At 35.9% G+C, this 26,891-nt stretch overlaps 2 protein-coding genes across 4 annotated transcripts in view; both read left to right on the plus strand.

Moving 5' to 3' along the window:
• The first annotated feature begins 833 nt into the window (after positions 1-833).
• Positions 834-9,286, plus strand: LOC132907812 (U8-agatoxin-Ao1a-like). 2 transcript variants are annotated; one of them, XM_060961219.1, is made up of 3 exons: positions 834-1,050; positions 6,450-6,528; positions 7,926-9,286. In XM_060961219.1, the coding sequence occupies exons 1-3, from the start codon at positions 969-971 to the stop codon at positions 8,086-8,088; spliced, it is 324 nt and encodes a 107-aa protein (XP_060817202.1). In that variant the 5' UTR covers positions 834-968; the 3' UTR covers positions 8,089-9,286. The 2 variants fall into 2 exon arrangements, with proteins under 2 accessions (XP_060817202.1, XP_060817204.1); XM_060961221.1 differs by having other exon boundaries at positions 836-1,050; positions 7,953-9,286.
• Positions 9,287-19,919: 10,633 nt separating this feature from the next.
• The window catches only part of LOC132907800 (uncharacterized), a 56,721-nt gene continuing 49,749 nt past the window's right edge, over positions 19,920-26,891 (plus strand). Inside the window, exons 1-2 of one of the 2 annotated variants that reach the window (XM_060961205.1) lie at positions 19,920-21,432; positions 21,527-21,904. In XM_060961205.1, the coding sequence (XP_060817188.1) occupies positions 21,712-21,904 (193 nt within the window). In that variant the 5' untranslated portion in view covers positions 19,920-21,432; positions 21,527-21,711. Of the gene's footprint in view, positions 21,905-26,891 lie in introns of both variants that reach the window. The other variant, XM_060961203.1, reaches the window with a different exon arrangement.

A 26,891-nucleotide genomic window follows, 5' to 3' on the forward strand; every position in this document is an offset into this window, starting at 1 on the left:
TTATTTCATTTATTGCTTTCCAATGAAGTTTGTATTACGCATATCGCTAAAATATTTCGTATCGTAGGTGGAGCTATGAAACTTGCCCTATGAACTTTTATCAAATATGTACTTTGCCGTTTTCTGAGATCAAAAATTTTGCGAACCCTTTTCCTATCCCTTTACCGTGCCAATTCAACCCTCGCCTAACATCAAAATAACACCACGGAACGGGAACGTAAAATCCCCATAAAAAGACCATCGCATCAAACTTTCTCTATAAAAAAAAAAAACCTACGATATTTCATCTTGCGCGTTCTGATCCTTCCTTTTTCTTTCTGCCAACCCTTTCAAACTCGCCTTCAACACCAGCATTTTAAAATGCTCTTTCTGCAATCTTATTTCAGGATACATAGAACTGGAGAAAAGAATTGGACGCAGAAATAAGTAGATGCAAAATAAATAAAGCGATTGAAGGTAAGCCGGATGGGAAACGTGACGGAAACGTAAATCGTATTACGAGCCACATAATCGGACCGATAGGCATACAGCGAGGTTACCAGTTGCTTCGCAACCAGTTGCTCGTTCAAAGGGTGGTGGCCACCCTAAGCTCACTGTGGCATCCCCTCGAAAAAGCACCACCCCTTCCCCTTTTCACCTTTCCACTTTCTAACCTCGCCTGGGTTTACGAACCTTCTCCCAACCTGGTTCATAAAGCAGCGAGTACAACGTTGTCTAGACATCGCGGAACGAGCGCATGGAATCTCGAACCGAAGTTTTATCCACGGTCTCACCCTCCGCAAAGAGATCCTCGTGGGGGCGAGATCGCCACGCCTCCCGCGTCTATATAAGCTACCGGTCCGACGTGGAAACCTCACTTGCACCTCGGCCACGGTCAGGAAAGGGTACGAATCCTTCTACGAGTAGAAGTCAGCTATCTCCGGTACACGTATCAATCGATCCTTGATTGTTCTATCTGAGAGGAAGACATGAAGTCCAGCCTGTTCTTGTTGTTTTGCTTGTTCGTCGTCTTCGCTGACAGGACTCTTGGTAGCCCCTACATCGATGACGGTGAGTAACGAACGAATCTTCTTTCTCTTTGTTTCGTTTTATTTCCTTCTTCGATTTAATTTTCTGGACTGCGTTTGAGTGTGATTCGCAAAGCAATTGGAAAAGTATCGCGAATGAATTAAAGGGATTGGATGCGAAGGTAAAGACGACGCGGATTTGAAGATGACGTTCGGTGTGGTGACTGTGGGGAATCATCAAATTTTCAGAAGGTCCAGGGTGAATCGAAGATCGAAAATTGCTTGTCTTTAGATAGTAGAGATTTTGGGGAGTGACGCTATTCGCAAAATCTTGGTTAATTTAGAAATTTTATAGTAAAGCGTAGGTGTTTCCTGTTGGGGGTTGAAACTGATTGCTTCTCAAATTTAACTTGAAATTCAGTTTGTTTAAATTTCAATCGAACGATATTTAGTTGTTAGATTCTTTCGAGTTTTGACATTTCTAGTTTAGGTCGTTTTAAGTGAACTTAGATATCGTCATAATAACGAGACGTAATTCGAGCTTCGCGTGGGTGATAAAATAGGAAGAAAATATAGTATCGTTTATTTTTGCAGTCGTTCGATTTTCCATTCATATTCAAAGCTTGTTAAACTCGTTTAACCAGCGTGTTTCAAAGATATACGATCGACATATCCTAATCGCATTAGTACGCTAATGATTATTTGTCGTGACAATCACGAAGCGTCCAATTGCAATGATAATGATATTTAAATGTCAATTGCACTAAATTGTCGAGACTAAATAGTTAAATGCAATTCGAAATCGATTCAATTTTACGCCTATTTTATTCATTTTTATTAATTATCTCCCCGAAGGATAGTATAAACGTAATTAAATTTTTGCTAGTTAATGAACATCCTGAACGTAAAACAAAGTATTCTAAATTTAACAGTATGAATTTACATCTCAAATATCGAGAGTAGAGAAGCAATTTTTCGTTGTAAATTTTGCTTTCTTTCTCAAATATTCTCTCATTTTTCGTTCTCTCATACAAATCCTTTACGACATTTCGATAGAAATCTTCTATAATTTTTAGAAATTTGTTGCACTTCAAATGTTCTATACTAGATATTTAAAAGAAATTCAATAAAGTTTAGTTTATCGCGATACGCTGTATTTAACGCGATAGAGCCATGTTACGTTCTGCAGAGTGCGGCTAGTAGTATAAATCCGTATGAAATCAGACGTTTGGTATTCGAATCTGCTGCGTTGGCATGTTCGCTCAAGTAGCGATTACTTACACATTACGCCTTCTCTGAAAAATCGATATATTGTCACAATGCTCACCAATTTTGCTTTCTTTTTATGTACATTTATAGCATATATATATATAGTTCCTTTCATTCTATGTATATTTAAATGTTTAAAAATTTGAAGCAGTGAAAAGATTACGCCCTGAAAAGTTGTTAACATACAATTTTTTAATTTCAATTTCGATGAACCTTGTTAAGTGTTTCGAGGAAAGTTGGTTAATAAATGGAATATAATTTTTGGATTTGAATATCTCGATACAAATAATACGTTTTCAAGGTAACATTATATTTATCACGGTAACTAATTGGTGCGAACGAAACAGTATCCGATGGAAGCGTGTTACGCAACAATCAATGATTGAAAAGAAAATGAAATCAACGTCGATCTGGCTAACCGCTTTAGGCGATACTTTAATTGAACGTGCGGATAATTAGATTCGATGGCTTCGCCCGGAAATCTTACGTAACACGCGTATAGTACGATACGAAATTTAGCATGGAGTGTATTAGTTGGGTGACAGTGGTCGATTTTAATGTGGAAGATTTTACGTGAATTTAAATGAACCTTGCGAAATACAATTTTCCGATATATTGGAAATTCCTGTGAAACGAATACATTTTTTTCATATTAACTTTACCTTCGCTTACTACGACAGTGTGATACATATGGTATGCATTCGATAAACACATACGTGAAATTTTGTAAATTCCATTCCTTCCTCTGTTAATTATATTCCTGTGTAAATTACTAAATTTCAAGCTCGGCTAAATAAAATTTAATAATAAATCATCCAATATTGAATAATTTATTTTATTATTACGATTTATTAAATTTAACTTATCGGAGGTATCAGAAATGAAAATATTACTAAATAGATACTCGTACAATTTAATACGCGTATAATTTCTCTACCAAATAACTTTGCTACCAGAATAGGTGTCGTAGCTCGCGTATTACGACTATCGATTTAAAAATCTAACGAATACTGGATGCTCGGTTCACTTCCGAATCGTTCCAGCAAACGATCATAATTTTCCATTGGGAAACTTTGCAAAATTTCACAAAATCTCTTGACCAAAGGAAGAGGAAATTTCCTAAGAAATTCCTCGATATCGCGAGAATACTGAAACATCGACAGCATTGTTGTGCGCGACCGGAAGTAAAGACGAGAGGCAAAGGCAACGCGTTGGATTACCTTAATCCTGTTTTAAGGCTGTTGATGAGAATACAGACGACAAAGAAAATGAGGAAACGCGGGTAACCAATTTGCTATTGCGCGTTTACCATACGATCTGTTTCCGTTAGTATCCAGAGTTGGGCTTATTCCTCACGAATTAATGAATTCCCTTTGGTGGGTCGACTTCTAATATCAGCTACCTACCTCGGATCGGAACTCGAGCGAACTGATTTTTCCATTCGATCAAAGGATTACTCTGGTAAATGGAACATTGGAATTGGAATTGGAACTTTAAAGTGGATTATACGTTGAACCTAACCGAAGGAAGAGTAATTCAAATGATTACATTTAAAGAAAGTTGAATGGAAAATCGGTTGATCTTGTAGGTATCTGTTCCGGTGGTATTACTTCCCCTTTTTTATTTTGTTTTAATGGTAATTTTATGGAAATTGGATAGGACTTAATATGGGAATTTATGATAAGATTTCGTTGATAAATATTTAGTGTTTGAGAAAGAGATTGGAAGGGTAGGGTAGGGTTTTTTGGGGCGATTAACGACATCGATGGATCAGAGTAAGAACCTGTTCATGCAGAGTATAAAATGTCAAATTTGCTTTAAAATATAATATTAGGATGGTGGTTAAAATAAATTATTTGGGAAATTTTCGAGGTGCTTCTCCGATGAAAAATCACATTTGCTCGCTTCAACGAACTTGATGATACAGCAATTCGTATCAGATTGTTTAAATATTTGAAATAATTTGAAATCTTTCAAAATTTTAACTCCGACGAATGAAATCGAGATTGAATCTTCTTCTAATAATAATTACTAAATTTTCTAAATTATTTCTTAAAATAAAATTTCTTAAAATTACTAAATTGAATATTACAAATTTTCATTGGAAATTTTTAACAAACATTTTTTAACCACAGTTTTAATATGCTAATTTCAAATAATATGTTTACGAAGGATGACGATGATGTTTGACTTTCGGGGGGGGGGGGGGGAAAGTAGAAAATGAGATTCTATCAAGATCTTTGCAAACCTTAATACCTTCCCTGTTAAGGACAATGGTTTACGTGATCCGCTGTGCAAAGTATTTTCATAAAGTAACGCGTATCAAATAATTTACTTTTTCTTCGAGACTTTTGCATTTTAAAAACTAAATTCAACATCTTTCATCGCGTGGAAGTAAATTTTTCGAATTTCCACTTCGCTGAAAATTCCTTCGAATTATTTACTGTGATAAATTGCCAATTACAATCTTTTATTTCTTCACTTATTTTACATTGAAAAATGAACTACGAATATCTTCGCTAAATGTTTTCCTCGCTTCGAATAATTTCTTGAATGAAACTTTTGCTACGGTTACGCGATGTCTCGCTTTATCTGGAAACATTCACTGGATCGTATTGAATGGGATTCACCAAAGAGGAATTGATTCTTTTGAATCACAGTCTTTAACCAACCGCCTTTCGCAAATTTGTCGCTGTCGCGCGAGACGCATTAGCAAAATTGTCGATAATTTTGCTCTACTTATTCTACTGAATTAACATCTTTACGCGAAGATTTCAAGCATAGCATATTGTAAAATTGCGTACATTTAGAAACGAAAGAAATATTACGTACGTAGCATAGCATTCATTAACGCTAGATCATTATTTCATTGCATCTAATTAATGAATATAACGAGGGATATAATTATTGTTTTAAAGAAAGATAAACGTTCTTTTGCGTTTCGTTTAAGATAATAACAAATTATGCTTCAATGATTGTTTTTAAGGATAACAACACTATACAAAAATATGAATGTAAGGATCCTGAAATCCTTGTGAAATATCTAACTTCAATAATACATAAATATAACAAAATATATCCATTTTCACAGATTAAAATAAATAGTCACAATTGAAAGATATTTTAACAAAAGTTCCTCAACAATTGCAAACCTGTTACGATATATTTCTTCCTCTACAAATATTTATTTCATCCTCTAGATGAATTAAATCATTTCCTTGCAGAATTTATTACTATCATTTGCACAATTTCTGACACGTTTCCTGATTAATTGGCTGTAACTTTTGAAACAAATAAAACGAAGCTATTGTTCCGATTTCGCCAGGTGCGCGTGTTACATCTGGTAATCCTCTTTACATTGTCGCAAAATACGAGCCAATAATTCCGAGCTGGATGTCGTTATTCGCGAAACGAGTATCCTCGAAAGAAGCGGACCAATTTGCATGAAATATAAGTAGAGAACAACGTAGGCGACCACGCCAACTAAATATATATATCCGTTGAAAGGGTTTGCTCAGGAAATGCTCCTATTTTTATTTTTCCTCTTCTTCGCAATACAATTTACCCTTTTATGAACTCTGTTAATGGACGCTGCCGCATTTGATCGACCTAGCTATACGATACTTTCTTTTTCCTTCCATCAGGAAACCGATTTTTCCAAAGACCAGACCACTCAACGGTTCAGAAAGCAATCCTGAATTATTCAAAGTGTTCTCTTTCTTAGTAATTTTATGTAATTGTTGATGTATTCTTTTGTAAAGGTACTTATTTTACTATTCATACAGTGTAGCTGTTGTAAAAGTTTGCACAGTGAAATGTTCCACCGACAGAAAGAATTCTTTCTTAGTGGTAAATGCATCGTATCTATTTAGAGAATTTTATAGGAAATTGTTCTCTGTCAAAATTTATCAGCTTCATCGCGGATTCCTTTAATTAAAGATTTTCTCGCTTGTACCATTTTTCTTCTGTACCTTTCGATTTTTCTCTGACTAATGCAATTCGTTGTGATCTGTATTATCGGAAAAAGCTGCTGTTGTCACTGTTAGTGGGAAAAAATGAATATTTTTTTGAATGGAAGTTTTAATTTTTACGATTTATACTTTTTTGTAATTATTCTTTGTTCTACTAACAACGTAATTACGGTGTTAACGACTCTTTCAATGTGCGTTACAGAGGAAGATTCGCTGCAGATTGCGGATTCGGATTATACAGACAACGCATTGGAGAATCTGATGAGAGCTGCTCAACAAAAGTGAGTATTTATTGTATCACTGTACCCAATTTTTATCCTTCCCCATCCTATTCCAAATATTATTTCTGGAATTTTTATATTTTTATTAAATAGACTTGCATGTTTTTCTTAAAATCGTTAAATAGAAAATCAACCTTTAAGGATTTTAAGAACTCTAGAAATTTTTTTATTTTTCCAATTAACCTTTGCGCTGCGATATCCGAATTAAAACACCGCTGCACATCCTCATTCGCGTTAAGATTGGACTTTAATCTGCATATCATTAAAATATACTTTCCTTTGCTGATTCGACGGCAAAATTGCAACAAGCTTAAAGATAAAACTCTTTAGCAGTAAAGCAGTTGGAGAAAATAATTAAAAAGAATTTGAATCTTCTCTATCCACTATAAATTTCACTTGCAACGGTTAATATATTTTTTATTCGAGAATTAAAATTTCCTCTTCTGACATAGTTTTTAAATACTCTTTTAATTTCCTGCTATCCACGGAATAGTTATATGCAGAAAATAATTTTTCCATTCGAGAGAAACGATTCGAAGAATGGTTAATAGATTAATTAATTAACACTTTGACTGCCACGCCGAAATCACATGTTTCGCTCAGGACGCCACGGGAATATTTTTATTATTCAAAGCATATAATGGCAAAATTATAATAAATTGATGATGTAAAACAACATCTTCCCCAATGGACCGTTTATCTCATTGGTGGTCACCGGTGACCACCGTGGCGCCTTGGTAACAATTGATAGCGACATACTATAACAAGGCTTCGTTTATTTCAACAAACCATTCGCATTCGTTATTTGTTTATAAGCAAAACGTGCAGAATATATTGTTGAAACGTGTACAAGATATTAGTAAACAGTCTTTGCTCATTCTATATAATAGTAAGGTATGTGCACACTTCTAACTTCAATTATATGATTATAAAGCAGCATTTACGATTATTTTCTAATATAACATTTTATAATAATATTCGTAGATTATTCCTCAAAGATATGGATGCAAATATAATGCACCGTTAGATGCAAGATTTGTTCTCATTTTTTTATTATTGATGTTCTAATAAAAATGTTTAATTGTTCAATGGGACACTTTTTATTTCAAAGTATCTTCTATTTATCTGTTATATTCAAAATGCCCTAATTGTCAAGTTTCATACAATTTTTACAATTGTAAGAAGTTCAAGTGCTTCGTTCATCAATGACCACCGTGGCGTCACAGGAGAAACTGTGGCTGGTCGTATATGACCAACGTGGTAGTCAAAGTGTTGATAGATCATGCAGCTCGAAGGTTGGACAACAAAGTTGGAAAATATTTTTACACGCATCCTTCTCCCATTGTTGTCTCGATGTCTCTGCAACGTATTATTCAGATACCCCTAATCTCGAGTAGACGTACCTCGTTGATCTACTTGTTTAGGCGAGCCTGCATAAGACGGGGTGGAAACTGTGATCACCGACCAAAAGACTGCTGCTACAGTTCCAGTTGCAGATGCAATTTATGGGGCTCAAACTGTCAGTGTCAACGAATGGGTCTCTTTCAGAAATGGGGCTAAACGGCTCCTCCGTCTTCTCCTTTCTTTCGGCGAGAACGTTTCTCCTTTTAGCACGCGACGCGATTATCCGCACCACTCGTACAATTCCATTTCAAAATTTTTCCTCTTTCATACTATTACTCTTTTCACCATCTGCGAATGCTTTGCAGTTTTAAGCGTTTTTCTTATACAAATTTTTTACCGTTGTCCGCTGTTCACGGTCTAAAAGTTCTACGTGTTATCGATTAGATTCCGATAGAATTTCATTTGGGGCATGCGATGGAAGAAAAACAGTCATTGAGAAAAACCTATCGATAAAATAGCGAGCTTTCGAATGTGTGCATCGCGGAGAGGTTGAATTTTTATGGTATTTTTCTCTGTTACCTTTTTTTTTAATTATCGTTGAAAATATTCGACGAAGTTTATGTATTCCTTTGGTTGGTATCTTTCTTTACTTATATTTCCTGCGCACATCTCGTATCTACCTCCCTCGTGTATTATACTCGAACGATAAACTTCATCCACAGCCAGTTCTCCATTTTCTTTCATTTTTTTATTACTCTTATGTTTTCTTATTACATTTTTTAAATGAAATTATTACACTTTGCGTCCTTTCGTTTCTTTGTTCTTATTGTTAATTAAGATGGACTTCGTGGCCTTGCGCAATCTCAAACCCCATCGAGACGTAGCGAGAAGTAAAGAAATAAAGTTTGACTGAGCATTTTACTACATTCCTATAGGTGGTTTTTAGTTTCTCTAAGAGGCGAATGGAACTATCGAGTAGCATGTAAAAAAGGAATACGAAGCGGTTCGTACATTAAGGAAACCGATTCTTCTGCTTGAACGACGATAATAAGTTTTTGAACGAACGATGCAACAATAATTGTAAGTCTGTATCTAGCGCAAGGAGATGTACGTTTTAAGTTAAAACTCGCCTACATTCTGTCAGCCTTTGATTACTTCATGCTCCATAATTATTTTCGATGAAAACTCGATTAAATGTTATTAACTTAAAACGGTACAAAATGGAAAAAAATTAGCGAACATGCGTTTTGCTTTGTGATAGATTTTTGCATTGCCAATATACTTGCTATGAATCCCTTGAAACTTTCTGTTCCTCGTAAGACACTTATCGTGTAATCGAGAATCGTGCCTGTTATCCTCAGAAAATAATTATCACCAGGAATAGAAAAAAAGAAAAAAAAAAAAAATATAAAAAGATTGTATAAAACTAATAAAACTAATAATGAATAAAGCATTTCATCAGGCTCGATTCTCTGATATTTCAGGCCGTCATCTCGTTTGATCGGTGATCAAAAATTGAACGAAATAGAAAAATTGAAATAGAAAAATTCTATAGGTCTTTTACTGTCTTCTGATTGATGTTTCCTCTAGTCACTTTTAATAATCAGACATCGGTGTCCTATGGATTTATCGCTGACGAGGATGATCACGGCCGATTCGTAGAATAATCGAACGAAGCTATATAATAAAATTGATTCCTGAGATGTAGAGAGAGAGAACGAGAGAGAGAGAGAGAGAGAGAGAGAGAGAGAAACTCGCGTTTTCACGACACGAGATTAATCATCTCTCTTACTCAAATTTTAAACGCACGTGTATGCATTACTAATTATTAATGAAAAATACAATAATGGATGTTATCGTATCGTATCGGAAGGTGGATGTACATGTACCGATATATTATATGGAAATATAATATATATTATATATGTAACAAAAAAGTAATTTTTTCTCCTGAAATCCTGTTTATGTTAATCATAGTTTGTACAACTAACAGCCAAACATTTCGCTTTGGATTTCATTTTGGAATTTTGGAATTACTTTTCAATCGTATCTGCATTCTATCGGCTGCTAATTTTATTATTAATTCAAATAATAATATTAAAAAAGTTTCGTAAGATGACAGAATTCTAAGTTAACTTTTGTTTTTTAAATTCTTGGTTTCTGTGAAATACGTATCAAGTGCAAACTTTTGACCGATGTTGGTGTAGGTAAGGGTTTATTCTTTTTGTATTTGTTCATATTTTATTTTATTAATAAACTTACTATGAAAAACGTGTTACGCTTCCCTTTGAAGAGGATCACGAGGAAAGTTTTACGTTCGAGAGACACGAACTTGAAACGACATGGGAGACCAAAGCTTGTTAAATCCTCTCACGTATCAAGGTCGTCTGATAAAAAATAACTTCGTACAGACGATGAAACACAACTCTACAATAGAATCTCTACTTGAAACTTTGAGAAGCGTAATCCCCTTATGCACATAACTTCCCTCTCTTTGCCTGTTGTCTGCACCGTGTTCTACGTTTCATTAACTTGCTAAAATTCCAACAAATAGTCTGCGAACCTATCAAACGAAATAAAGAAAGCAGAGAAACCATAGCACAAAGGGATAATAGCAGCAATTTCCAGAAATATTGACAAGAATTCTAAGCTAAATGTTCGTGTTTAAGAAGCAGGAACGAGAATATCCAAAAGAAAAGACAGAAAAACCACGATAACTACAAATTTCCGAAACAAACAAACGATCGAAAGCCAATTGGCATTGACTACTAAACATTGCAAAAAGAAACAAATACATGAAAAAATACTGCGAAGGAGTCGCAATAAATTTCCTATTAGGCAAACATCGTGTCTAATACAGAAAGGCTTAATACAAGGGAACGAAGCAATTCGTAAGACACGAACGTCGGCGTGAAGCGACAAGACGAGCTGTCCAGCCAGCTGGTCACGAGTTGAAACTCGGCCAGAACACGAAACGAAGCGAACGAGACGTCTGAAATCTGCCACGACCTCCCAGAACGATGTAACGACGAGTACAGTACCGGATCGAATGGGTCGACCAACTGGATCGTGACGTACGTTTCACTTATATCTTGCTGTGCTTGCGAGATATCGCAATCCACGCGAGGATCCTCGTCCTCGAAACACGAGGAAGTCGAGGATCGAACGGAGACGAATCGCGGATCGGTCAGACCTTCTTATCTCTCTTACGCTGTTTCTTGGCACACGAGCAGTAGGAGAAGGTTAAACGAGTTAACCTCGAGGAACCACGACGACCTACGGGCCACCCGTCGACTCCGTATAGTAAATAATCTTTACATCATGGTAATGAAAGAGACACGGCGGATGTTGGGGATTTTTCGGCATGGCGAAAGAAGTTTCGTTAGGTAGGTATCTGACAGTTTTACGGGGCAGTTTTACGGGGTGTCGATCTTCGTTTATGGGATGGTAGAGAAAATTTGACAACAGGGATTTCGTGCAATTTCTTTTCGCAATTTATGAGGTATTTTATTGAGGGCATTCTCCGCTTGCTTTAAATGCCACTTGTTCGGTGTATTGTTATGTATTGTATTGTTTATTGTTCGGTAGCGAGTGTATTTCATTCTTTCGCATTGGAATTGACCTCGTTCGGAAACACAGATTTCGTGTAATTGCTTTTTGGCAATTTAAATGATCAATTTAAGGGCGCTTTATTAGAGGATATTTTTCTTCGCTCGATATGCATCTTGTTTGTTGCTGATAGTTTAGGAGTATCGTTTCCCTTAAACTCTGACGTTGATGCAAGCAATGTTCATTAATTTCGGCGATAAGAATATCTGATCAATTTGAGATGATACTTAGAAGTGGTAAATTAATAGATCACCTGGAAATTCGTGTCACCAGCTACGTGACGTAGTTGTTAGATCCTTTTGACGGGTCGTGTCATACTTTTCGTCACGCACGTGTCAACGTTTTATTGGACTTAGGTCAATTGGTTTTCCAGGTCGTGTCGCCCCGTGTAATTGCACTGGCTAATGTAATCTAGTTAAGGAAAAATAGAGTGCTCCCCAGGATGATGAAATCATAACAACCTCTTAATCTATATCTCACGTGTATTATAGCGAAATTCTGCGGCTTATTTAGAACGAGTAAACATAGCTGCAGTATTTCAAGATTACATGGTCATCTAAGTATTTATTACACGCTGTCATGTGTCGTTCATTTCAGTAATGGCATCATTGGATGCATGGTATCCTATGCTATTTTCCATGGTAAATTGTTTCATGGACATCCGAAAATAGCTTGTTGATTCAACTATGCTATAGTAAAGTGATTAAAATTTTACAGAATATACGTAGAACGATGCCTAATGATTTTTTAATATACTTTAACGATTGTAATTAAAAAGAGAATCGTTGCCTATTGTTAGGCGTTAACTTTCTCCATGGAATAATTATTAAGTTACTTTTCATCTAATAATTAATACAATTACTTAGATATATTTACGTTAGTTTCCGTGAAATAATTGTTTCTACTGGAGACAAAAATTTGTTGAAAGATTTGGAGCTAACTAGAGATTAGAAGTTAGAAGAGGGAATTGTATAAATGTTAAATGGTAATACAACGTTAGAAAATTAAATCTACCTTCGTTATAGACGTCTTCGAGATACAAAAAGTGTTTTTCTTTTACAAACCCGTCTTTTACAACGCAATGCATTCTTATACAAACGTGAAACCTAATCTGTCGAACGTTGTGATCTTTATTTTGATAGAACAAAAGGGATCATACATAATTCGATAAAATAATATAAAACGAAAAATGTTATCTATCCATTATTTCTTTATAAAACGAAAGAAACTTTTCGGACGACGCAATAGATGTTTTGTAACAATTCTTGTGGATTAGAAAATATTATGCAGTGAAAGCGAGGGAATCGAGGCCGGAATCTCTATCACGGAGTTCGATGACACGGACACAAGAAGGAACCACGATCTCTGGATCACGTTTTGCACGAGGTTCGAGTTCAACGAACCACGGTTCGATTTCCTACGACTCCTATCATTTTTGATGTTCATTCTCAAGATAGCGAAACATTAGAGGGAGAACCGCTGCGAGAGAAGATAAGATTCGCAAGAGGACGAAGTAACATATACGTAGTTGCCTAACAGTTTGCTTCATATCGAAATATTTCACAATTGTTCTAAGAAAGACTAGAGAAGTCATAGAATTTCAAAGAATTCAGATATTGCTGAATAATTGTAATAACATAACAATCACGAAACTACGTGAATCTCGAATTTTATGCTTTCCATTCAAATATACTTCAGAAAATTTGAAACAAATAAAGTTTCATACAAACAGCTATGCCACTTTGTTTAAATAACGATAAGAGAATCTAAATACTATGTGTCAATCGTGAAGGCATAAATTCTCATTTTCTCTCCCTATCTCTACATCGCAAATACCACTATCTGGAACTAACGAGAAATAATAGCCAACTATGACATCGAAACGCATATTTACTGATCAATAGGTGACATCCGACCGATGCTGAAATCGTAAAACTGATGAAACTCTGTCGAAGCACGTTATAACTGTTAATAAACGCGTGCATGGTTAATTATTTGAAGGAAGAGCTGTTTCCATATATAAGATCGATGTGCAACTGGTTCGATAATCAAGCTTTTCGTCGAAATTCGCTCCGCTTTGTAACAAACGACTTAATTACATTCCTTTGTTCCTGCCGATATTTCGTTTTAATCGCGCTGATAATTCTCGACGTTCAAGTTACGAGTTCGTTGACCCGATCAAAACGAAATTAAAGTCATTCGTTCTTTCGATCGAACTGGTAACGCTGTGTTATGTAGATGAAAACCTTCAAATCCCAGATCTTTAATTTTCGTGACGTTATTACACGCGTGCCTCCATTTCAGTCGTGAAAATCTAACTAGATGAGATGATAGGAGGATCGTGTACACCGGAAAACGGAAAGGTTGTACGCAGTTTTAGCGTAATTTCGAGAAGCACGCTTTCGTGGGAAGTTCGTGCGTATTCTCGTTCTCCAGTGAAATAACAGCAACTTCCTAATGAAGCAAAGTTGCTTTTATTAAACCTACCAACTAGCCGCTTGATAGGAGGATCCGGGGTTGTTAAGAAAAGTACAGCGTATTTTTCTTTTCTCGTAGTGCTCTGTGAATACAATAAATCTGGAGTGAAAATATGTAAATTAAAATAGCAATGATTTTGTTCATAATGGAGAAAGATGTAATTATCTTGTACTTTTATCGCGTAATTATCTGCGTTTTGCAAATTGAGCGAGAAAACAGGATAAATAGAAGCGAGCCAGGAAGTAATAACACGGAACATGAAAATCCAACGCGAGGGATAATAACAGGCCGTAGAAAACTCGCGTAGAAAAATAACTGGAAAGCAAAACTCTAAGCTATGATTTGATATTAAAAACAACCCTTAAGTCAATAGTTACAACCTCCTAAGGAAACAATTTGTTAAATCTTATTCGTTACACCTGTTTTTACTAGAACAGGTAGGATGACGGTGATGGAGATGCTAACGTAAAGAGAATTCGACCCTTTGCGTCTAAAAATCTTGAACATTTGATCTTCAATATATAGAACTATTTGTCATTTGGAATAAAAAAGATTTTTAAAGAACGTATTTGCAAAAATTTTTCAAACTCTTTTCTTTCGTACGAAACATCCTAACGTGACCTACATTTAGTATCGTTATCCTGCCGCATCCGCAGAGAAGATATCTCGTGAACTAATTTTTACCTGAATTTATGAGCGATATATCTGCTACTTTAATCAAAGAATACATGAAATATTTCTTGCAAAGTGTAAGATAAACTCCGATACATTGTGTTAAGGTTTTATCTCGTAATAGAGTGGGAGGAAATGCGTGGATGAATGTAGAATAGAAAATATATTTAAGCAAGTTTAAGTATAATATGTATGCTAATCCAGATCCGCGTTACTTTATGAAAGAACTTCGAAGCCATAGGTCTATGGGTATTTATACTAATAACAATTAAAATAATTAATACTAAATAATTAATTAAAAACTAGCTTGTCTGTACCCCATTGCATCATCTGTACAAGGCATATAAGGATCCTAGAAAAGGCTATGAGGCTGAGAGCCCTTCAAATTGATTTAGTTAAACAATACTCAATGGCAAAAACATTAGAAAAGATGTGGAATTTTCTTTAAAGTGGAACCCACTTCAACACATTGCAAGATATTTCTACCATTAGGAAAGGGCAGAAGGATTAATCACCAAAATACGTTTTTCATACGAAGCTTATAAACGTTGGAATTTCACGTTCTCTTTCTTTTTTTTTGAGATTCGAAATATCCCCTTCCCTTAAAATATAACCTCGCGTAAGCTGCAATGCATCAAAAGGTATTTCCTGCGCACACGCAAAAGGATCAATCGAACGCAAAAGGATCAATCGAACGCAAAATACACATTAAGTAGACGCGCCGTAAATAATCGAGAACTGTATGCATAACAACGCCAGTTTCCTTTGCATAATCGTGCGCTCGTTTTACGATCACGTTTGATATCCGTGACGGATTCCACGGGATTCATCTTCCGCGAATCCGTTCGACCTTTATCGGCCGATCGATCGACTCTCCCGCCTCTTGAACACGTGCTGCAGAACCGTACGGCACCGGTGCGATGGTTAACGGTGATTCGCTTTCGAACGAGCGCGGCGTGCTCGTAAAAGTCGCGACCTTCGATAAATCAACCTTGAACGCAGGGATGCGGACAGAGCTTCCACGCTTGCCCAAGGCTCACGCTCGTCCTCGCGACACCCCTGAACGAACCACCCAGCCCTCTGCGTGCTATTGCGTAAGATTACTATGTAAGAGCGGGCAGAGCAACCTTGAAGAGCCTCCGCTACGAGCTGTCTCGACAACGATCCATCGAGACTCTACCAGAGGAGTAACAGCGTTCTGTGTTCTATGTTAGCCGCGTCTTTCAATGTGAAATGTGAAGTTCGGGCCAGACGACGAAATTGATGGCGAACTGATATGTGGATCGAGGTGACTGGACATTTGCCAGATACTCATCTCCGAGGATTTTGAAGCAGATGGTATACGGAGACACGTAGCATATGCGCTCTTCTTTGTATCGAGAATTTGGATCTTCATCAAAGTTAAGGGTTTTTGTAGAATTTAAGGATCAAGAGAATAAAATTAAAGTTAGAGAAAAATTTATGACACGAATTTTGGGTATAATAAATTATTAATACTTGCACAATAAATCATTTTAATAATAGTGGTGGATTTGTAAGTTGGAAGTTGCAGGTTGTAGAGACAGAGATAGATTATGGATTTTCTCTGTACGTATAATTCATTAGCGGCTTGAATTGCTTAATGCGCAGGGCAGACGTATGTGAATTATTAATAGCGTGAAACCTTTCAAATTTACATTATATTACATTTATATATAAATAAACGAATATTTTCTTCGGTTGATAAGAAATTATAGCCGTCGGTATCTATCGTCTGTTGACGATACGCAAGTCACGGAACGTGTTAATTATAAAATGAACTAGAAAAAGTGCTAATTACAGTTATTATGTGGTACGAACTTGTTAATCTCTAATTTAAGCGCTGCTGTTCGTCGAATTAAATAAAGTAACAACATATTAGGTATAATTGATACTATTATTTTTTATTTGATTGGAAAGGTATAATTGACTTACTTAAGTCATGATCATAGTAGAGATAGCATAAGAAGATCATTGTGGTAGCAAACAATTATCGCGATGAGTTTTTGTGCGAAACTTTCTATACTGATTAGAAATAGGAAGAAGAAGATCGACCAACAAGTTAGAAGTTTCTCTGTTCTAGTAGTTAACAAGAACACGAATGTTGTACATTCTTCTATATAGTAAATGTGAAACGTACGCGAGAGAAGATGCGAGAGATGCATTGTCGAAACTTCCATTGTCTCATGGACGAAGGAAAGTTAAATTGGATCCTGAACAAGTAAAGAAACAGTTCAGTTAGAATGGATCAGTTTGGACATTAATGATATTAATATATTTTGTTTTAAATCCATTACTAATGTTACGTTATTACGAATGAGAAGAATGAAATGATATTCCAAGAATTTATAAACGAAACAAATGCTTATTTCTTATTCTGCCGTAATGGCCTGATATCGCTTATCATGTGCTACGTAGTACTATTTAACGAGTTTAAGAATTTTTATGATTTCCAAGTTATTAATGGATTTGAAACTAGGTATATAGGTAACAGATATGTACCTACATGTAGATATTAATAAGATCTTAAGATTGTGGAATATTCGTAATCGATATAATTTTAAAAAAGAATAGTCACGATATTAATTTTAGACGATAATGATACATTAAACTCTATCATTTAAAAATACAGCTAATATCTTAAAAGGATCGATTAACTATATATATACTCTTCAGTTATTCACTAAGCAAAGACATTACTATATTAAACAGGCAGTGTTCCTTCCACTGCCAATATTGGATTCGTTCACCCAAATTGTTCAGAAATATAATCCTCTTGATACATCGATCAACGTATTCAAAGTATCGCTAATAGCATAATATTAATCAATTGACTCACAATTGGAAAGAATACGAAATGATAGGAAAATCACTAAAAAATTTATTTCATTATATAAAATTGACTCAAAATATTAATTTTCATTTTTCGAAGAGGAAGATTCAAGAACTTTTGATGTGAAATGTTTCGTCTCAACGCATAAGACGGAAGGTTTTAAACGATCAGCGATGGACATCGGCGTTTTCATGAATCGCATCCGCAATTCATCGGTCGTGAAATAACGAGTTTCGCGTAATGTTTCCCTCGCAGGGCTACGAGTTTATTATCCTGAAACATCGTTGTTGCTAAGGAAACCATAATTTGAGAGCGAGTAGGATACTACATTTCATCAAGCCTTCGACATGCCAAGGAATGGACTTTATTATTATTATTAGTTAATTTGTTGCGAGCGTACGAAGGATAATCCGTGAAAAGGTACCACGTAGCATACCTTGTTCATGAGAAAATATTAATTACTTTATCCGCAATGAAACACGTACTTCGCGTTACTATTACATATTTAGTATCGTATATTACAATAGCGTACGAATGTTGCCGAGATTAATTAATTTTTGGTAAATCATAATTAAAATACTCTGTATTGCAAAGCGTTATGAACAACACTATATAATTTTGTTAAATATTTTGCAAATATTTGTGTAATATACAATATAGATATATTCAATTGACAGATTATATTTAATATATAACGATCAATGAAAACTAGAAGATTAACAAGTTCTTATATTATTGGAACTTGTTAATGAGAATAAAGTTTCTACGTTAGTGGTTACTTTATTGCACGAAGGATCGCGTAGTTAGCACATTATATGATAATATTAATTACGCTTAAAGTCGAACGGAAATACCTGGAAGTGCATACAGGGTGAGAAAGAGGAACAAGATTATGGTTGACGCATTAAATCAGATACGTTTAAGGCGATGCTCGACTAATGGCCCTGGTATTTAATAACGATGCCACCACGTATTTTGCTCACGTTGACTTCTTATAACAGTTCGCATGACATACGCATGCGAGTGCGTTTCCTTTTTATTGTGTGTAAAACATATGGGATATTGTTACACTTCCGCAATTATATAGTCCTACGTCATAACATCTTGATATTTGTCAGTGTTCGTGCAAGAATGTAAGAATCTTTGATACGACCAGTTCTTTGTCAATTTACAACACCAAAATCATATCATGTATGATACATTAACAATTTTTACTATTTTTTTTGTTCTGGAAATGAAAAGCAACAAGTATAGATTTTTCATTAACTTCGTCATTCCATTCTGTACTAATTGCAACTTTAATCAATTTTTCTTTCTTAATTTCTTTATTTTAGACGTGTCAGCTGTTTCAATAATAGTCGATGCGGTATGAAAGTACTATATCGTGTTTTTGCTTTATAAAATCTTAGGAGTATTTAAGTTATGCATATAAATTGAACATACGATGAAATAAATAAGATTTTTCAAATGACGATTGTGAATTCCTAAAGCAATAAATTTTCAGGCTTGGAGCAACTGGAACAACTGTCTCTTATCTCAAATAAGTAATGCGCAAACTAATTTACTGGTGACGACAGCTTTATTGTCTTGAAAAGACATATAGCATTACATACACATCATAGCGTCTTCTCCTCGTATATTAAAGATATAAATTCGCAATATCAAGCCTTCAGAACCTAAAATTCTAAGATTAATGTCATGACAAGGTTTTGCGTCATTTGCAGACATAATGTATATACGGCTGCATCGAAACTTCAAGGTGCGAGAGATACGTATCATGTGGTCCATTTCTAAATTCATCGTTCCAAGACTTCGGTGTCTACATCTTTATAGTGTTAAATAAAACAGGCGAGAAAATGAGAATACGCAAGTACATTACGTCAACAGGACTGCTGTTAAAAGACATTTACAAAAAGAACAAATAAAATACAAGTGTCTCACTTTTCTTTAATCCAATTAATCACTAATAAAATCACCCAAAATCAATGATGATGTTAATTTAATAAGTTACAGCTTTTTGATGCTTTACAGTGAGCAGAAATACATCAGCAGTGGACTTGTTAACAATCGATTAACGCCAATTAAATTAACGTTAACACTCCATTTATCACAATGCTGAAGACCCGTAAATTATCGACTAATTTATTGTTTCAACCGGATGCTCAAGTTGAAGCCGCGATGAAAAAAAAGATGCATACTTGGGGAGCATTTTATTCCAAGAATGCAATTGTAACGGGCATATACGGCGGCGGCTATGAAAGCATACGACAGCAATGCAAATGCAAGTGTAGAGGGAGGAAAAATGAGAGAAAGAAAGGGACAGAGTCGGGCGAAAAAGAGAGAGAGAAAGAGAAGAAAAGGTTGGGTAGTGGCCGCGGTAAATGGTGCGAGAGAGAGGAAGGGAGAAGCCGCGACGCGACGGTGAGGAGCATTCGAGTCAGCTTGACGGTGCCGGTCGCCTCAGTATGCCGCGCAGCGCGCAGGCTCGCGTACGCGTATTGTTTCTCTCTGTTTTCGTCTCCCTCGCTCTCCTTTCTTTCCTTACTTTCCCTCTCTCTCCCTCTTGTTGTCTCGTATGCACGCAGCGCGGCTAGAATACGCAAGTACAAAACATCTCGCGGGTCACTGTTTTTGCGTTTACGTGTCGTCGTTCCGTTAAGGTTTTTTTTCTGTTTCGTTGGTCACGCGCGCGAGGAGAACCCAACGAAATTCAGGTTCTTCGTATACATATCGTAACACGTTAGACGTGTACAACACGACGAAATTTCTTCGAAAACCAGTTATCGACGCGTGTGCGTGCATATACGAGGCCAGTATACGTCGTGACACAGTGACACGGTGCGTAACGTTCGTAGTGAAGGAGAGTGTGGCTCGTAGCGAAAAGCATCGCGAAAGAGCGGGAAACTCCGATATACTCGACGGATTTTCAAATCGTTTGACACATCGGAGATAGGGACGAAGCATGGTTGGACATTGGAGAAGACCCGAAGCGGATAAGATGGTCTGGCAAGATGTAGCGAGTGCTGGAACGGTTACGAAACGCGGTAGAAGGAGACGTGGCACGAAATGAAGCGAGTTTATCCTCGTACGATCGATAACTATAGCACCACAGTGAATATCAAGCGGTTCGTATATCCAGCGTGCACGAACCTAACCTAGCGAACTACCTGTTCTTTCAAGCCTTGTACCTTCGTAAACACGGTCGAAGAAATTGTCTAATAATTTCTGACTCGTCAGAAAGATGTTGACGTGAAGTTAACATTTCACACACGAAGACACAGCGTAGAAGTATCCAGAATGTCAGAATGAAAAGCTTCCAGTTATTCAGGAAGTAATTTTCCTCGCGCGCCATCTTGATCCGTCGATAAATAGCGATGACAGGTGGTGGACGCGATTGTTGATCGACGACCGCGCGCGATTCGATCGCTCATGATCGAACACTCGATACATCTTGGTGCGTGCGCGCGTGCAACGATCGCGAGTAATCCCCGGAAGATTTCTTCCACGAGGGACGCCTACTTACGGGAAGACAGAAAATTACGGCGAGTGAAACAGCGAAGAGAAGAGAGAATTCGAGGCGCTTTTATTTTTAGCCAACGCCGGTTCGCGCATCGCAAAAACCGGTTTTCAAGTCTCTGTTCGAGCTCGGGCCACGAGGTAGTAAGGTGCGTATATACGCGAGAAGGGTTTTAGCTGAAAAGGGAGAAAGCGAGAGGGAGAGACACGCGATATAAAGGTGGAGTATGCTTCTTTCTCTGTCGGCGAGTGAAGAAAGAAAGAGTGACACGGAACGTGGAATTCTCCTAAGCCGATACATACCTCTCCCTACTCCTCTTCTTTATTCTCCCACCTCGAACTATCGATTGCGTGTATGCACGCCTGCACGCGCCTATCCATACTCGACGTGTTACGTGACATCGTATCGGGAGTGTATGATATTCGATTATCGAGTAAGTCGACGACGAAATGTTCATCACCGATGTAATTAGCCACCATATACCTTGGTATATGTATATGTCACGGGGCATCGATAAATCGTTACAGTTTCCCGAACCGATTTTATTAAACAAGTGTAACAAGTCGGTGTGCATAAAGAAGAGAATGTGAATCGAACGAACGCAAGAATTAAAAAATAACGAAAGAAGGAAGAAAAGTAAAAGAAGGAAGTGTTTGTATTGGATTGTTGCGTGGCACACGAGATCGGCGAAGACACGAAAACGGCATGAAGAATGGCAACCGATTCGAGCAGCCGTCAAGGTGTAAGGGCGGTCGCCACAACGACAACCGATCCGCAACGAAGCGAAAAGCGCGCCGTCGCGGCGCGAGGCGCCGCCGGTGCTCTGGCCCTCAGTATTCTGGCCTTGGTCCTCCAATCGGCGACCACCGCGACCCCCACATGGGGATACTTCACCAATCCTGACGGTGAGTCATGCTTTTGAAATTCTTTTGATTCAAACGCGCGTATTTCCTTGATCCATCGTACAATGATGCGCGCAGACCAGTACCCATCGATTGCGCATGCTCAATATTTCTCGCGGTCAAATTGCCGACTCTCGAGTTCATAGTTGCGATATCGATCGCTTATCGATTTATTTCACTGTTCGTGTCAAATACAAAAAGTGCGTCAAAGAGAGCAGGAGTTCGACGTTTAATAAATTTGTTTTGTAAATAAAATGACATGCGTATAGCTCTTGAAATAATTAGAACATTTTCTATTCAGATAAAATAGTCAATATGAATACAAAACTGATTACTTTATTAATTCTGTTGCTCTTTTCGAGTTTATATGACTCGAAATGGATGTTACATTTTAATAAATATTATTAGAATATAGATGGTTTTTAAATATTTGGTTTTAATATTCAATATTATACTATCTTTCGCGTATTCTTTGCTTCTTATAGATAAAGTATTAAAAAGGAAGAAGATATCTAAAGAAATACAAATGTGAAGAAAAAGCGAGAGCAATAGCAGGACTAAATCTATCAAATTTTTCTAGTTATACGAAAGAAATCAAGTTATATACTTTTAGTCGATATTATATGCAAATATAGTAGGAAAAGTGAAACTGAGTCACAGTCATTTGAATATAACGAAGTAAAGCGTGAGTTATTACTGTTACGCAACTAACTAATGCGGTTATCTTTGTGGTTCCTATTTCATAATTTCCATAGAAATTGCGTGCAATATGATTCTTAATAGCGGCTTGATAGTATCACGTAAAAGGCTGTATCGAGAAGTGCTATGGACGCTAAAAGTTTTTGTAATTTAATATACCTATAGAAGCGAGCTTTTTCACAATATTAATATTTAGACGCTTTTATGCATCCACTTCTTATTTAAGTGTTACAAGGGCATTCTTATAACAACTGTGTACAGGTTGTCATTGTACACGAATTAAAAGTTCCAACGCATTACTCAATGTATACTTTTCGACAGAAAGTAGCACAACCTTTCTACATATATATGTTTCCTCGTAATCTTCGTATCTCTGGATAAAATACTTTGATCCACTTGCGCTATTGCTCAGAAGTAGCATCAGACTATGTCGCTATTATACTATATATACATATTTGTTATTTGAATATCATTGGTTCTACTAAGACTAATCAGGAGTCTTTTCACGCTGACTTTTAATTCAAGCATAAAAAAATCTGAAAATGGAAAATTTGTTATGTAACAAGTCAGTTCTATTTAGTTTGACAATTATTAATACTACTTTTTAGTATCGTATACTGTTTTTTGAAAACTAATTTAATCGCGTCACAACACTCTATTTTATATAGCTACGATGATTAAAAAGAATAAAGTCACGGCATTTCGATTTGGCCGTAATTTTTTAATTAACATCTCATTAGTAACATCTGTAATAACATCTTATTAAAAAGAAGGAAATGTCCGTATACTTTCTGAGGGGTAGTGTATGTTTCGATGATAATCTTTTTATTTTTGTCTCTATTCACGATGAATTCTTAAACTCGGAACTGTTCTCTTCCATACGAACAAAATTCGACCCAATTCAGAGCACGATTTCCCGTGTATCGAGTCAATTAATTCCAAAGATAGTTTTTACAGCTGCTGCGCATCGTATCTTTCATCATCCTACCACCCTTCGACTTGTTTCCTCTTAGATAGCAGATACAGGTTGCCCGCCACTGACTCGTTCTTTATCCTCCAGCTTTTCCTGCTAGACTCGATGGAATGTTCAAGTACGAGCTAATATAGTAGCACGTTTATTGCATTATGCGACTTAGTAGCACCGGGTTAATCGCGCATCTCTAGGCGAAACATTCTCAATGACTGCACAGAAGTCGAGGAGCTGTGGGTCGTAAGAAGTTTCGTTTATGACTACGGTAAATAATATGTATACGGCTACAGTAATTACAGTTCTGCAGGGTATTAAAAAGTTTATTAGCAATAATCACCATACTATTTTTTTTAGTGCTAGTCTAGATCCTCTACAATATCCTACATGCGATATTTTACTATGTGCACTAAATAAATAAAATATATACTTTTACCAACTGCAATCTGTTTTAATATATTAAATAGCAGTAAACTATTATACACAAACATATATATATCAAACTTGTCACGCATACTGTGGTGTGCAAATATTGATACGAGTGTCGCTGTATGTACTATATTTCACACCGTGGCTCAAATAAACCAGAACCCCGAGCTTCGCATGTAACAGCGAAACACATATCACATCATAGCTGTAAAAAGATCAGTAGCATAAAATATGTACTTATTTACGTAAAACATTCTCATGCGATTGAGTTATCGAAAGATTGTCCGAAAATTCGTGAGATACATTTTATTAATTAAGGTAAAAAGCAAAGTGTTACGAATCCAACAAGTAATCTACACTAGAATAATTTAAGGAAGTACCATTCGTTAAAAAAGATAATATGGTACATTTTATTCTTTGAACAGAGGAGTTCTGAGGATTTAAGGAGTTTGCTCTTTTGAATTTCCAACACGAACAACTTTCCATTTGCACGGTACTGTATAAATCCTTTGTCTGCAGGAAAATTGAAATTATTTCTCTTGCGACGTCTGAAAGTCAGACGGGAACGAGAACGGTATTAACATTGTCCTTGTTCCGCTGGTCGTTTCTGGAAACAGCAAATACGTTGTAATTCTCATTATAATTCTCGACATATATCCTTTATTTCTCAGTGTTGCATGAAACTTCGAAGTGTCGCTCAATGCCAGCGTTCGTTAGACGTTGCGTAATCTCACTGATCTAATCTTACTTAAATGCAAATTACGCGCAGATCCTCGCTTCGTACGCGTTGCGTGTCCAAGTTTATTGGACTCGTGTAACAAAATCTAGATCCGAGGTTTAGTAGCATAAACGGTAAATGAACTTGCGGATTAATCTCTTTATTTTTATAGTTTGTAACGTTTCATCGTGAAACGCTTAAGCACTTTCTGCACTTTCTAAGCGTGATAATTCCTTGCAATTTTATCATTTCTTTCATCATAAAATATACTGAAGTATCTTTATCACGGATATAGTTTTCATACAGTTTTAAACATGATAAAATCAGAAAACAGAATTTATTGGAATAATTCCATAACAACATGCATATGAACTCAGTCGAAGATCACAGGGAAATTTACATACATGTTTTAAAATTTAATGTGCTGTCATTTTATACTGTGTTTTCATTCGCCTGGGAGTCAATACATGTTCCAGGAATATTATCATAAAACTAGTCATGTCATTGATTTTTCATACAAGTTCATGAATTTAAAATATTTAAAGTACTAGGTTGTCCCAAAAGTATCTATCGTTTTATAAGGAAATGCACAACATGTTCCGGAACAAAAAGAGTCATACATAATTTGATAAAATAATATAAAATAAAAACTATTGTGCATCCATTATTTCCTTATAAAACGAAAGAAATTTTTGGAACAACGTAATATTTAAAGCATTAAAAGAACTTCAACTGTACCATATTATACTAATTTACACATGCTAGAATTTTTCGTAATATTTTTCAAAATAATTTAATAGAAAAACGTTTAACTATCTGGTTAGGATAGAAATAAAGAACAAAACGTTTGCACAATTAGCCGCGCAAACAATCGATACCGAGATGACCATTCTATTGTGGCTGTACGAGGAACAAAACAGGTGTCGATAACCTCTCGTTTCTTTATCCATCAGTAAACGCTTAAATACAGTCGATGCGATTGACTGATCGGTTTTCATGGTTCGTTGTTCCATTGCGGTTTTTTTATTCCCTGGTCGATATTCGTTCCACACTTAAGCACAATTATCAAGGTGCATCATGGTTGCCCAATCCCACGAGTTGCAGACTTTCCGCCTACCGAGTACGAGGTCTACCCGTTGTCTGAAGAAAGTCTTGTGAATGCTTTATATGCACTTGCTATGTTCAGGTATAAAATACTGGTAAAGGCTGGTGTAACGACATGGTTACAAGATTATTCGATGCATAGTGTTGTGCTAATTAAAAATTATTTCGAATAATGAATACGATGATTATGGATATATAAAAATTATTTCAAGTTAGTAGCGAATAATGAATTAATCAAATTTATTTGTTATCTTTTATTCATTACCCAAAGTCTTCAAACAAACGAGAAGAATATAATTCTTCTTTCAATGAAATTTATCTGAGTTTTTAAAATTCTACAGTTATTGGAAAAGTAGATGATAAGTAGGCTGCGAGTATTTATAAAAATTTATATTTTATAAACATTTAAAAAGTAGCCAAAAGTATTCTTGTATCAGGTTGTTCGAAATGTTTCTTTCGTTTTATAAGGAAATAATAGACGCACAATGTTTTTTGTTTTATATTATAACAATGTTTTATTGAATTATACACGAATGTAATAATAGAAATAGAACGAAATGGATCATACCTAATTTAATAAAATAATATAAAACAGAAAGTGTTGCTCATCTGTTATCACCTTATGAAACGAAAGAAACTTTTCGGACAACCTAATATATCACGTGTTATGTATTTTGCATATTAAAAATCAGCAGCTTTTATTTATATATATATAACTTTTTTCAATTATTGTAGGATAGTAAATAGAAATTGGTTAATCGAAAAACTGCACTGTGTATCGTAATAAAAAAGCTGTGCCGTGTGAAAAAGAGTACACATAAATATATTTCTTCTTAAATATAAAATTTATTTGAATAACTTTCAATGTTGATATAATGTGTAATTAAACACGATGCAGGGTATACGCAATCATGATAAGTCCGGTCGATGTTTCGTTTGATGTATTCCTTTCATAGAGAACTTTGGTTAATCGAAACACAATGCAAATATTATACTGATTTTTAAATATGATTTCTCTCTCTGGTATGTTAATAGAGATTTTGCAATACTAATGCAACAAACACAGTTTGTTG

This window comes from Bombus pascuorum, chromosome 6 (genome assembly GCF_905332965.1).
Source record: "Bombus pascuorum chromosome 6, iyBomPasc1.1, whole genome shotgun sequence".
NCBI lineage: Eukaryota > Metazoa > Arthropoda > Insecta > Hymenoptera > Apidae > Bombus > Bombus pascuorum.